The sequence below is a fragment of the Caloenas nicobarica genome, chromosome 3, assembly GCF_036013445.1.
Source record: "Caloenas nicobarica isolate bCalNic1 chromosome 3, bCalNic1.hap1, whole genome shotgun sequence".
In the NCBI taxonomy this organism is placed as follows: Eukaryota; Metazoa; Chordata; class Aves; order Columbiformes; family Columbidae; genus Caloenas; species Caloenas nicobarica.
This window is the reverse complement of record NC_088247.1, coordinates 46477940-46492160: the sequence shown is the minus strand read 5'-3', so window position 1 is coordinate 46492160 and position 14221 is coordinate 46477940. Positions and strand designations below refer to the sequence as shown.

The 14221-nt window shown below is 40.8% G+C and overlaps 1 protein-coding gene across 3 annotated transcripts in view; it reads left to right on the top strand.

Moving 5' to 3' along the window:
- The window catches only part of LOC135987680 (blood vessel epicardial substance), a 55053-nt gene that overhangs the window by 26417 nt on the left and 14415 nt on the right, over positions 1–14221 (top strand). The window contains exons 1-5 of one of the 3 annotated variants that reach the window (XM_065632732.1): positions 49–296; positions 1434–1671; positions 5733–5966; positions 8261–8385; positions 13394–13581. In XM_065632732.1, the coding sequence (XP_065488804.1) occupies positions 5744–5966; positions 8261–8385; positions 13394–13581 (536 nt within the window). In that variant the 5' untranslated portion in view covers positions 49–296; positions 1434–1671; positions 5733–5743. Of the gene's footprint in view, positions 297–452; positions 703–1433; positions 1672–5732; positions 5967–8260; positions 8386–13393; positions 13582–14221 lie in introns of those variants that run through there. The other 2 variants (XM_065632730.1, XM_065632731.1) reach the window with 2 other exon arrangements.

Below are 14221 nucleotides of genomic sequence, written 5' to 3'. Positions count from 1 at the left end.
TGCAGCGCCCCCTGGCGGCCGCGCCTCGCCCCGCGGCCCCCAGCCGCCCGCAGCCCCCCGGGGCCGGCGGGAGGCGCCTGCGCGCTGCGGCCGCTCGGTGCCGGCCCCGGAGCTGGCGCCGCCCGCAGCCTCCCGCCGGCTTCTGCCTATTTTAGTCACAGCGGCGGCTCGGTGGCTGTAGGGGGGACGTGGTGCCGGGAGCGGCGAGGGGTAGCAGCAAACTGAGTCTGTTCTGTCCGGACGCGGCGCCCTCCGGGCGACCGGGAAACTTTTCCGAGGGCAGGGGCACGGGGCAGGTAAGGGGCGCTCCTGCAGCCGTGCGCTGCCGGCACCGGGGAGTGGGGGGGACCGCCGTGCGGCGGGGAGGCCGGCGGGTGTGAGCGGCTGGAGGGGCGGTCCACCTGGGCGGCGGCGGTGGGTGCCCGCGGCTGGCTGCGGGCGGGGTCCCTCTGCCCCCGGGGCCGGCGGCGGGAGGGCCGGGCTCCGTGCTGGGGCGGCTTTACCGGCGGCGGCCGGACGGAGCGCGGGCTCTGCCCTGGTCTCTGTGCTCCCCTTTCGGGCACTCCGGGGCTCGCAGTGTCTCACCGCGGGCGCAGCTGCCGGGAGCGCTCCTGGCCGCCCCGCTCACGGCCCCGACGGGAACGGGAGCTCCGCCGGTGTCTCCTGCGGGCTGGCACTGCCTTGGAAATGGCTCTTTGCAGGGTAAACGGACGGGTTGCTTGGTTTTTGTTTGTTTGTTTGTTTGGTTTTAAATCATTATTATTATTATAAACGGTCTTTTTGGGTTGTGCACGTTGTGGGCTAAAATGCAGCTTCGGAGGCACGGGGGAAAGTGGGGCTGGGGAGTGACGGCTCCGGTCGTGTCCCTCAACTCGGGCTTTCTGCACATCGGCGTGCGACGGGATCGAAACGGAGGGTGAGCTCCAAGGCACTGAGCAAATTTCCAGCGCTGTAGTACAGCTATGCTGCTGTTACGTTGAGCGTATGTAAGAGCATTTCTCATGGCATGAATGTTTTTGTTAACTATGCTGAATGAAAATTTTAACTTTTCTCTAGAATAAATCGTAGAGTTAAACTTAACAAATTTCTGTAGTTAATAACGTATATAACGGAAGTGACTTTGCCCCAAAGAGCATATTGAAATACATCTTTTCTTATACCGCGTTGCCATTCATTTCTACTTCATTATAAAACGGAAATTGGTAACTTACACTGTAATTAACTTCATTATGCCAGCACTTATAGTTTGTCTTCTGCTCACGAAAGCAAAGAAATTGATTGCCTAGTTTTTTGATGCAGCTTTTGTGCTACAAGACCATAGAAAAGTAGTTACAGTTCTGCAGATATGGTTTAAAAAAAAAAAAACAAACCAAAAACAACCCCAAAAACCACTTGATTTTTTTTTTTCTTTTTCCCCTTTTTATTTTCTTTAGACTCACAAAATCCATCTATATAAATGGTGGACTGTAAAGCTATACAAACCTAATCAAGCAAAGCTTTAAGAAACTCACTTGAGTAATATGGAACAGTAAAGCTGTGGGATATGAATAATCTCAATAAAAGTGGATGATGATGTGAGTGGGACATTCTGCACTGTCCCATATCAGCTTGGCTGACCTGTTCTCCTACTGAAACCAACTGCTTGAAACTTTTATGCTAAGTCTGTCTTCTGTAAGTGTTGTGTGGGTGTCTGTAAACCCCCTGTTTTATTTTAAAGGCATCTTTGTGTCTATATATTTAGGGACTAAATACTTCTAGGGATGGCTTTCAGAAGTTTAGCCTCTTGTATACAGATGCCCTGAGTGCAGAAAAATCCTGGAGTAATCCTGATTTACATTCTGAGAACTTGCATGTAAAAACTACCTATTACCTTGAATCTCTATCAAATTCATGCAGGAAGAAAAAATAGGCTTTTTTAGGCTTTGTTGTTAACTATACTAATTTCTGATTGATTTAATATTAAGTATCACTGAGTGGAGTTTTTTCAAGTTCATTTGTTTGGTTTGTTTTTCCTGTTTGGACAACAAATTGCTTGAGTATTAAATCAGCTGAGTATTCAGACTCTTAGATCAGTAAATCTAAATCCATACGAAGTAAAAATTACTGGATATTAAAAATATTATTTCAATTATTTGTCTTATGCTCCATAAAACATACATTTCAATTGATGCTATTTCCCTAATTTTTCCAAAATTATTTGACCGTGTTGGTTGCATTCTTAACTTCTGATATTAATATGTCTTCATGTGTTTAAGACTTAAGCATAAGACTTTGGAGTCTTATACTGTATTAATCCTTAGCACATATAACCCTAAATTAAAGTTTCAAAGGCCAGATTCTGTATTTCCAAAACTAATTTTTGACTCTCTGAGATAGCAGAGGGTAGGAAATTCCAGTTGCTTGTTCATCTGTTGAACAGCAGATTTTTTGCTAATTCTTCAATATTATTTGACAACAGTAGACATTAAGACTAAAGAATTGGATCTAAAAATTACGGAGTTATTATTTTGAATATTTGTCTTTCTGTTGTTACCTGAAGATAAACGTTTTAGGCTGGAGCTTGTAACTCTGTCTGCCTTTTTTGTTTGTTCTCGAACAGGGTCCCTCTCCTTCAGAGCCAGTGTCACAATCCGTCCTTGTGTCATTTTGCAGTCAGCATCTATCTATTTCTGCCAGCTTTAAAATACTGCATTGACAGAGCAGTTCTGCAGCTTTCTACTATTTTTCAGTATGTTAGGGGTGCTGCAATGTTTGTTTGTGAGTAGTAAGTTCAAATGTGTTCATATAAGGACTTCAAGGTATTAAAGACAAAACTTTATAAAAAATGGAGGTGGGTGGATTTAGGTTCTCATTGAGGCAACTAAGTAGATGGCTCAGACTTTCAAATTCATTGAACATCCTGTTGCTGCAACTGTGGACACCTTCTTGTCAACGGCTTTAAACAACTTGTTGGAGAAACCTGTTCCTATTATGACAGTTTATTGCTCGTGGGTTGTGGCATCAATATCTGTGGCTAACGTGGGGAGTGGGGTTTTGGCTGAATTGTGAGGAAAATGAGATTGTCACGTGCTGTACAGTTGATTTGGCTTGTTGGGTTTCCAGTCTTCAAACATTGCAGCCGAGTCTTAAAGAATAAGGTAGCCTTTGTTCTCCCAACAATACAGTACAAAATTTTGCTATTAAAAAAATCAAGCTTCGGGAAAGCTTTGTTGATTTGTAATTGGATGCAACTGAAGTTGCCTCTTGCAGCCTGTTTTGATCTTGATAGGAGTTGATGGACTTACGGCTGGTTCTGCGTGGGTACGTGAGTTTGGTTGCCTTATTCTGTTACCACACGATGCCATGTCAAGTGGTGCTTTTATTGGCAGATGGCTGGGTGGTGAAAGACTGACTGCAGGTAGAAACTCAGCTGATATCTTTCTGCAGAAGATCTAGAGATCCTGCCATCCCAGTGTAGGGAGTTCATATTGGTTGAAAACAACAGGAGCACGATGATGAGACATGTAAGATGAGCACAAACACAATTACCCAGTTAGCAATAATCTTCTGTTTGAGTGCATTAAAATGCCAGTCCTGCAGCCTGGCTCTGTGTGTGAGCAGCTTGGTCAGGATAGTGGAGCTGCTCTCCTGGCTCTTTTCACTAAACTCAAGTGAAAGAGCTGAAGGAAAACAGAAGCTTGTTTGGATGGTGCCTGTATTATACCTGGACTGTGAATTTATTTGGACACTGTGATTACCGGTAAACAATTTAGTGTAGAATTTCTTTATACCACCCCCCCCACACACACCATTTTAATTAACCTTTGTGAATAACTAATGCAGGAATGGAAAGAGGAAAGAGAGTGCTTATTTCTTAAGTGAATTATGTATTTGGGTACAAAGTAGATACACTTTTTTATTTGAAAATAATTTCTATTCAGTTATGGATAGCACTATGTCTGTACTAGCGATCGATCCTGCAAAATGCCTCTGCTTGTTGTGTAGCATGCCTTGGCTGTGACAGGCTCTAGACATCAGAGGGTTGAGGTTTTCTTCCTAATTTCTTTCTTCCCACTAATTTAAAAGACTGATTAATTTCAGAAATTGTCCAGCTTGCTTAGGCCTTGTACATAAATTAATTGGGGGCAAGTAATAAAAAGAATGGGTGAAACTGAAGTAACTCGAAATTACTTCCAGCGCAAGAAGCGCTTTCAAATAACAGAGAAATGCTGAGCGTGTTCCAGTTTGCAGGAAATATTGAGTGTATTAGCTGTGACTCAGAAGTCTGCTGAGCAGATGAATTACATGACAGTTCGTAAGCACACACGGCAGGGATGTGCACTGTCTCTACAGAATTTACTTAAATGCAAATCCCACCGTGTTGCGTGTTGTGGAGCCTGTTTGCTCAGTGGTACGTGCATGTATTTAATTAACGAGACTCAAACTGAGCTCCAGACGATATCTACTGCTGTGGCAGTGGGGAACCATACGTGCCTCACTGAAAACAGGGCTCTCCCATGTTTCTGACAGCCCGTCTAGGAACAGTCACGTCCCTCCAGCTGGGAACTGCTCTGGGTTGAGACCTTCTGGAGTGCTTGTAGCACCAGCTGCAGTTCCCTAAAGAGACCAACTTTTAAAATTTTAGAGGTAGCGTCTTGAAATCTTCCAGTTTCTCTTTGTAGTTTGTTTTTAGTAGGAATTTTTAACTTTGTGTTGGGAAGATATTTACCCACAGATTTTTTTTTTTTTCCTTTTAATTGGTGTGAAAAGAAAATATGCTAGATTTATTATTATTACGACAACAAACCCCTGTGTATTTTTAGATTAGAAATCCGCTTTTTTAAACTGTCTCACTTTCTGCAGGAGTTCTACAGACAACCAAGGGTCATGCAAACTTGCTCATGCTAGGTAGACCAAGTGATTTCCCTGAAAGTCTGGCAACCTTTTCATAACTTGGCAGCCTGAGCATCTCCCTTTCTGATTTGGTGGCACCTGATCAACTAGGAGGAGAAGTGGTAGAGTGTGTTTTTCTGTTCTCAAAAGTGGTTTGGAGGTTTTTTTTGCCTACTCTGGTTAATGTGTACAAGATGATGCACGGCTCAGGAGACCTCCAAATGATCCTGCAAATACTGCAAGAAAGCCAGAAGCTGAGACTGTCTTTGTTTTTCATTTTTGTATGGTTTGTTGGCTTTTTTTTTTTTTTAATCAACCTAGCAGCACGTGTTCCTCCTTTAAGACCTTCCATTCCTTATTTAGAAGAACAGCTTTGTATGCCATAAAGGAGACTGGCACTACATAAGCCTTTTTTTTCTTTTTTTTCTTTCAATTTTCATCTGGCTTGTTAAGGTCTCTTAAATATTTACTGTGCCTAAGATCACAGACCCACTCAATAAATGGTAGACTGGAATGTGATTTTTATTTTGTGTAGGACTAGGAAGAATACATAGGATGTCGTACTGAGAAATTACAACCATAGCAGCTAGTGTTTATTTGCATATGGTCCAAATTTTGAAATGTGCCCTCCTTTGAGTCTAGTGCATAAGTGAAAAAGATAATAAAGCATTACTGAACTTTAGGTCTAGGTTGCCCTTTTAAGCATTTGTAGATTTTTTTTTTCACTCATGAATTATAATGGAAAATATATCCTGGGAAGAGAGAAAATAACCCTAAAATCCATGTATATGTCTAATATATTTCAGTTTAATGTCTGGTGTTTTGGTTTTTTTATTTGTTTGTTTGTTTTCTCACTGCAGGAGTCTCCACAATGAATACTACAGCAATGAGCCCACTCACTGTTACTCCACTAGGTTTTATTCCAGACTTAAAAAATGCCACCCTTGTGCCTTTCAATGAGACTGCATGTGAAAACTGGAAAGAGATTCATCACCTTGTTTTCCATGTGGCAAACATTTGCTTTGCAGTTGGACTGGTTATTCCAACCACTCTGAACCTTCATATGATTTTTCTGCGAGGCCTGCTCACCATAGGTAGGAGAATTATTCTGGAGAAATTTGTGACTTTCCTGTGGCAGAAATAGCAGTTCATTGCCATTGTGGAGCTGGTCCCTTCAGCTTATGATGAAATTACAGCCGATATTAATGGTAATTGTACACTGCTGAAGGTGTCTTTGGTGTAAGGGGGGGGGGTCTGTTCTTACCCTGACATGCCTTTTCTAGGAAGGTTATATGTGCCTAGCCTCTTAAAATTTTCCAGAAATGTAACTTAGAGACTCAAACCTATGAAGATGTCAGCTTGAAAACAAGTGGAACCCATTTACTTCATGTGTGACTGGCTGCTTAAAATTCATTAAATTCCAAATCATAGTTCAGTCTATGGATCCTTAAGACCTTAATTTTAGGTTCCAAGTAAGTACTGGGACTGTTTATTGGCTGCTGCACTGGCTTAGTATGTCTGCAGAAGCTGAGATTTTCCTTGGAGAAGCCTGATGTCAGCCCATGTGTTCCTTAGATGGGGGTTCAAACACGTGACACTTGCAGGTCACTGGCATTATTTTCATTGCTGACATAGAAGCAGGGGCTTTCAATATGGAGTGCAGTTTGTGTTCTGCTGAAGTCAGTCAAATTTCCTCCACCACTGTAGGCATCTGGCAACACCAAAATTTGACTTCAGCAGAAAAACTAAATTTGGCGCACTTGAGACTGAGCAAGTGTGGCTTCATTTGTAATACTTCTGCAGTCCAACAGCTGTTTCAAAGCCCCTGTACTTTGTGTGGGACAATGTCCCTGTGATCAAAGGAGGAGTAGTGACTCATTGCAGCGTAAGAAAGATAAAGCCAAGTGTATCACAACACAGAGCATGCTGAAGTAGTTTTAAGTGAGAATGCTTACTTGTATAATAGCGCAGGTAAATTTTATTATATAACTTTTATGGCTGAATTTACAATGATCTTGCCTTTTCTTTTTTTATAGCTGTTATAGGATAACTTATTAAACCAGACTGCACAGACGACCAAGAGTCTGAGTGTTGCAAGACCTTTTGTTTGCCTAGTACTCATTTTAAAAGCAATTGGAGCTCTGCTCTTGCTGAGCTTGCCACTTTGGTCTGTAGGTCTTGTTGCAGTTTGAGCAGGTATGGAATCAGAGTTTTGCAAGCTGAGGTGGCACCTGGAAGCAGATTTACTGTGGGTAGCATCAGTAATGAAGCACGGTTCCTAGGGGTCTGTCCCCTCTGCTTTGATGACCCTCCCGCATCTCTGTGCTGCTCTACAATGTTGCTCCTCTTCAATACTTCCAGACCTTGTGTCCTCTCATCCCTTGTAGTCTAATTAACCAGCTGATCAAGAGTCACCGTATTTTCATTTTTCTGATCTATACGTAAGTTCTGCCTAGTCAGTCAACAACCCAGACAGAATATATTAATATAATACTGAGTTCATGAATTCAGCATCTTTTTCAGGGAGAAGGGACACTAATTTGGTACATTCTCCTTGTTGTCGTTGCATGAAACTTAAGGGAAAATATATTTGTGATCTATACAGCCACCTCTGTCAGGTGGTAAGTTCAGTTATCTGGGAGGTACTCACTGATGCATAACCTATCATTTGATAAGTGTTGTCTTTATAGGCTAAAAATAGAATCCCTAATCATGCAACATGCCTTATCTTTTAAAGCAATTGTCATTATTCAAAGTAAAGCAGCTAAAAAAAGTCAGTATTTGAAGTTTTCTCTTTGATGTCATACAGGAGAATTTGGGTTCCTGCTGTGATCTTGTCAAAATGCAGCAATGATACTGCCTTCAAATTTTCAAAAATATCTGTGTATGACTTTAGAGGCTTTTCATGCAACTGCTGCTCGCTAGTTAAATATGATTGTTACTGATATGAGCAACAAACATTCATTTCTAGGCTCTTGTTTGTCTAATCAACGCAAAGTAGTATTAAAGTTTTGTGAGCTGCTTAATTTTTATTTTTTTTTACTGAAGATAGTTTTCTCCTGGCCTATTCCTACTTCATTTTTTGTAACAGACCATTGTGGGCTGCACCTTTCTACTTTCCTCAGTCCTGATCTGAATTATTATTGCTCCAGAACTGCAGTTGCATGCAATAGGACTGCAGTCTATAGATAGACTGCCAGCCTGCTCTCAGTGCATTGTAGTGATTAGCTAGCCCATGCGTTGACCCACAGAGCCCAACTGTAGTAACGTAGAATATATTGCTTTTCAGTGTAATTGCACCCAGTGGACACATTTGTGATGGCTTTGTACAAATGTGTTTATCGTTCAGTGAAATTTAACTTGCTGCTTTTTTTTTTAACTTTTACAGGATGTGCTTTGTTCATCATTTGGGCTACGCTCTACCGTTGTGCCTTGGACATAATGATCTGGAATTCTGTGTTTTTGGTTGTCAACCTTTTACATTTCATATACCTGGTGTATAAGAGAAGACCGGTATGTATAACAGCAAAATTGCACAAGCAGTCTAGTAAGGTGCAAGAAGAAGGAATTTTTGCCCATGTTGTTTGGACAAAAATTCCACAGCAGTTCTTTTGGACAAAGTCAGTTAGCTACTTCAGGAAGGATCCAGACCATAAGTATGATCTAGTGTGGTACGTTATTATTTACCTGAAATCCATATTCTTGAAAAAGGATTTGACTTTAGAGATTACTGTTGACTGGTTTTGACTGTTGTGTTTTGGTTTGGTTTAGGTAGTAAGGAAGGGGTCACATAGTTTCTTTGCAGAGACACCAGAAGTGGTAGTTTGGGGGTTGGTGTGTTTTGTTTTGTGTGGCTTGTTTGTTTGTCTTTGTGGCTTGGCTGGTTGGTTTTTTGTTTGTGGGGGGTTTTTTTTGTCATTTTCCCCACCCACAAGTGTACATGCATACAGGCCCTCCTGAAATAAAATCCTACCAAGAAACTTAAAATTGAGCATTCCAAGATGGTATTTAAAAAAAAAAAAAAAAAAAAGGAGTTTATGAGAGATCAGACTTTCCTTTTAACTCTTGAACATCCTCTGTGGTGAGAAGGGAGATTTATCAATCACAAGTGCCCCGACAGACTGTTATTTCAACATAAAAACAAATGCTGATGTCCATTTATAAATGACCTTCACACTCTTTGCTTTGCTGACAAGTGTTTTAGCCCGTATGTTTTGTACTGCCACATTCCTTTTAAATGCAAATGAAAGGTGAGATGGTACTACCACCTGTGGGACTCAGAGATAAACAGCAAAACTGAGTAAGCTGTGGGAAGAGCAGTATTAACTAAGAGGATCCTTCCTTTTATCTCATTTAGAGCATTCATTGAGTTTTGAGGGTCACGTCTGGGAATTTTGCTGCTCTTTTTGTTGCCTTTAGCAGGATGCATTGGTATGACTTGCTTCAAATGCACTCTAAGAATATAATTGAAATGTATACCAAAAATGCAGGATTCTTTGCCCTGCCTTCAGCTAAACAGAAAATCAATTTATTTTGTCGGTATTATTCATCCAGAAATATATTCTGTTTCTGTAAAATTATTAGCAACCCAGCTTTCTCTTGGCATATGCACATCAAAACTAGATAATCTTTAATATAGTAGTTGCTATTATGTGCTAACCAAATATTAATGAAGTGCGAAGTGTCCAAAATGTTAACATTATGTTCTGTAGCCTCCAAAAACCTAAGGCAGATATATATATATTCCTGTAATCTTCACATTATAAATCTCTGCTTACATTATAAGCAGAATAACTCTGCCTTTGCCCAAAGTCAGATACATTCTGGAAGTGTGTAACAGCTGGTATTTAAAACAAACGAACAAAACACCAAAAAAACACCACTATACACAACCTAGCTGGAAATAAGCTCTTCACCAAGTCAGCGCAGCCTGTGCGAGAAAGCAGCTGGGAAATTAGCAACCTCCTGCTTTCCTGGCAACGCAGCATAAAGCCTGACTTCTGTCTTGCTTAAAACTAGCTAGACTGATCTACTACTAGACATTTATAGATGTGTTGTGAATATTTCTAGTCATTTTAAATTACTTGCTCTTAGAGAGTAATCTTCCCAGTTAAAGGGTAAGTTCCTGTTTGGTTTGTATTGCTGATGCTATTGTTTTAGACTATTCAATCCATTCATGTGTTGTCATCAGCATGGTGAAACTGCACCGTATTTCTGCCAGTCAGCCGTGGCCATGATGCCCAACGCACCACACAAAATAACAGTTGTGATGATGTAGAGCCAGTGAAGCTGGACTTGACATGTTTGCATCTGCAGCTACATATCCTGTACAGGTGCTCTGGTCTTTAGTATGGGATGAGATCCTGTTGCGTTCTTGGCCTACGGAATCTCTCTTAATCTTCTGCAATATTGAACTGCTTTCTAAAGACAGAAATATGTGGGAAATAAACCCAGTGAAATGCAGGAGTAATATCAAATCCTTTCAACTGGGAAGTGCTCTACACAGGCATTGACTATTTTGTTACATAGTCTCAGTCACATTCTGATACTTGTTGTAAAATACTACCTCATTCAAGACATGGACACTCCCAGAAATAAAAGGCCTCTGAGAGGAAGTATGTAATATTTGAGTCTAACAATTAAGAGTATTTTCAAAGAGTAAAAGTAATTATTTGTGGTCTCTACTTCAGCAACAGTAGCTTTGCCTTATGGAATGGGAATTGTAATCATCTTGTCTCACTCCAGCCATCTCCAAGTTAAACATCTAGTTTAAGCTGGTTGTTCAGTGTGATTCAATCCACCTACCCAGTATTTGTTTAAAATGTGATAATGACATCTCTCCACTGGCTAGAGAACAAGTCTGCACAACCATTACAAACTACTAACCTAGCTTTATTTAGTCATAGTTAGGTGAGGTGCATTTCACTGCTGCTCTCTAGCAGTATGAGGAAAAAAAAATTGAAATTGCTTCATGCTGGTCTGAACCATAACACCGTGAAGAACTGAAGTCTGCCTTTCAGACTTACATTACGACCACTGCAGCTTCTCTGAAGACTGTGCTCTAAATACCTGGTAAATTGTGTGAATTTAAACAGTAGTTGAAATTATATGGAATCAGTGTAATATCCCAAACAATATATGAATCTCTTTGGTTACAGACTGTGGTCAGCAAACTTACTTGAAATTCTGCCTAATAGTCATGCATGTCTTTTTAGCTGTCTTACACATTCTGTTTATTATGAACTTGAAGGCTGGATTTAAGTGCTTTTCCTATAGAAAGCTAGAGAATGGGGAAAAAAAACTCTCAGGAAATAATTTTGAATGAGATTTTTCTGTCTGCAAATATTGTATTGCCCATCTCAAAATCAATTTTATTTAGTCATCTTCACAAATGACATTTTTAAGGAAAGGAATGGAAGAATAATTACAAGTTAGTCATATTACAAAATGAATAATTTATATGTTTGGTTGTTAAATATTTATTTTATTAAATGGAGCATGCAGAATAGCAGTGAGTTTCTCTTCTGATCAGAAGATTATTTCTGTGGTTTTGACTCCTTGGAGCTTTACGGATTTGGCTTTTTTAGTTGGAGCAGCAGCTGAAAGAGTCTAATCGGTGTCTCTACAGAGCTCTGACTGGGAGCTCTGGCAGGGTCCCAGAATATTTCAACCACTGCTGAACAAAACATTACACCTACCCATATGGCTCATTTGGAATATGACCCACAGGCATGACTGGAGAAGCAGTGAATAGTCTGTTGCAAGGGAGATCATCTAAAATAGATCTACAGCGTCCAACCTGATCAATCTTTAAGAAACTGGTTATGCCTGCTTTCCCTTTTAAGTATTGTACATCAGAGGAAGGTCATAAAACCTGAATTAGGTGCTAGTTCAGGGATTTCATTAGCACTCCAAGACCAAATCCTGTCCTCATGTCTGTATGTGTTGTTTTGAATTTGGGAGTCTTGGGAGCCGCTTGTGTGTTCATCTGAGAAAGGAATTTATCTTTCTTTGAGTTGCAGTGGTCCTATACACTAGAATATTTCTATGGGGTTAACCCACCATCTCTGCCTATGGGATTGTCATTTCCAGAGTGATTTCCGTGGTGTTCCATGGCCCGTATGTGGGATTGATGGCATCCAGTGACTGAGGCTGTGTGTGAAATGCTCCAAACATGGTTCCACACAACTAGAAAGTTTCTGCCTCGGCTCAGTTTGCCCCATATTTAAATACACTTGAAGTGTAACAAGGAAACCTTCTCAGTTTTCCAAAAACTTTTTGTTATGTTTGACTTGCTGTTTCACACACACATGTAATATCTACCGAGAACAGCTCAGGGAGGATTTTTGATGTAGAATACATCTATCTCTTAGGGGCTAAAGACTAATATTTTCACCCTGAAATACTCTCCTGGGGAGAGAATAGTGGGTACGTGACAGTTTGAAGCCCTCATTGGCTTCAGACAGCCTGGGGCATGCCATGGTCATTCTGGATTTTCCACCTCCTCCAGCCTCAAGGTCACCAGAAGTTTCTCAATTCCTACTGTTGGCTACAATCAGCTCAAAAGTGACTTCTGTGCTGCTGCCTTCTCTCCTCCCCTCTTTTTTATATTGAAATACAAAAAAAAAAAATAGAAAATTGTGTAAACTTGCAGTATTCTCATTGGTTTAAGTGGTGACTCCTTTTCCTGTTTTTCTGCCTTTTTTCTTGGTTGCTTTATCTTATTTTCTGTTCTATCTGTCTTTTATCTTTCCATTATCTGATGCTTATTATTTTCATCTGTTTTCCTCCCAGAAAGTATGCAGGCTTTGTTCGGGCTGCCTTTGCTTTCGGGGAGGCCAGGACACTGTCTCATTTCTTGCTGCCTTCATTCAGGAAAGACTTCCAGGATTGGGCCTTCAGCTGACTTCTTTCCCTCACTGCTGCTGCCTGAGTTTGGGTGGGCTCCTAGATGTGGGATGTTCAGCTGGCAATATTTTCTTTCCTCCCTCATCCCACGTGGTTTCAATAGGATGGGTTTGTTTTTCAGGACTCATAGTCCTGCTTTTCTGCTGCAAGTAAGCTAAGACGCTCAGGGATGAAATGGGCTCCCAGGGGAGCCTGAGAGATGGTCAGAAAGAGTTGTGCATGTGGTGTTTAAAAAAAAAAAAAAAAAAAAGCAGGCAAACTCTTTTTTTTTTTTTTTTCTTTTTCCTCTTCCCTGTGTAATTCTGGCCCAAGTCCTATTTGCTGTTACATCAACTGATGTCTCAAAAGACTCCTTGATTATGGGTACCACTGGGATGGAACAGCATCCTACAGCAGTTTGCCGCCCTGGCTAATTTTAGATAAGGTTTTGGCTGCCATCTCATAGGCAGTGTTTGTGGAAAGATGTCACACATTTACCACTTTTTTTCCTTGCCTAAATGTAACAAAGACAAAGATGTTCATCAAATTTAGTAACTAAAGCATACATGCAGTCTAACCTTTTTTTTAACTAATGCCTTTGTGTTTATTGATGTCTTTTGTTTTTGCATTCTAGATCAAGATAGAGAAGGAGCTTAGTAGCCTCTACAAGAGAACGTTTGAACCTCTCCATGTGCCTCCAGAGCTCTTCCAAAGACTAACTGGACAATTCTGCAACATTCAGACTTTAAAGACAGGTCAAGCCTATGCTGCAGAAGATAAAACATCTGTTGATGATAGGCTAAGCATCCTGCTGAAGGGGAAGTAGGTTCTGTGAAGCTTGGGGACAGTCTTATGCTTTGTGTGATGGTTGAATAGATTAGAAAGTTGTTGAGGTTTTTGTTAGCTTTTTAAATGTTACCATTTGCATGTTATGATCTATAGCCAAATAGTCTATAGCCATAGATTATTTTGTGACACAGTTTTCAAATCACAATTATGTCTCTTAGTGCAAAAATATTCTGCCTCCACTTGTGTGTGCAGCTGCAAGGATTTTAATGGAATTAAATTTGCATAAGACCAGAGGTAGTGTCTTCCAGAAAAAAAGCAAGAGATTTGTTTAAGTCTTAGATATCCAAGTCGTCTTCTCAGTGCATTTCAGGTTTTAAGGTTAAAAAATATTGTGCATGAGGGAAGTGAAAAATAACCCTCCAGTAGACTTTAAATCAACAGGCCTATTGGAATTGATTCATTGCATACACACGTGCAAACAGAGAGGAGCAGGTGCACTGCCCAGAGCCTGACAGGACCCAGGTGAGAAAGGGTGAAATAAATGCCCATGGCCAGACTGTCATTTTGAGGCTCTTGCTAAGTCTTGGCCAACATTTTAACAGTTTTCTGTTGACAGCAACGGTGATGTCAGGTGTCATAGTTTTTCTCTGAAGTCATTTGCTGCTCATTGCTG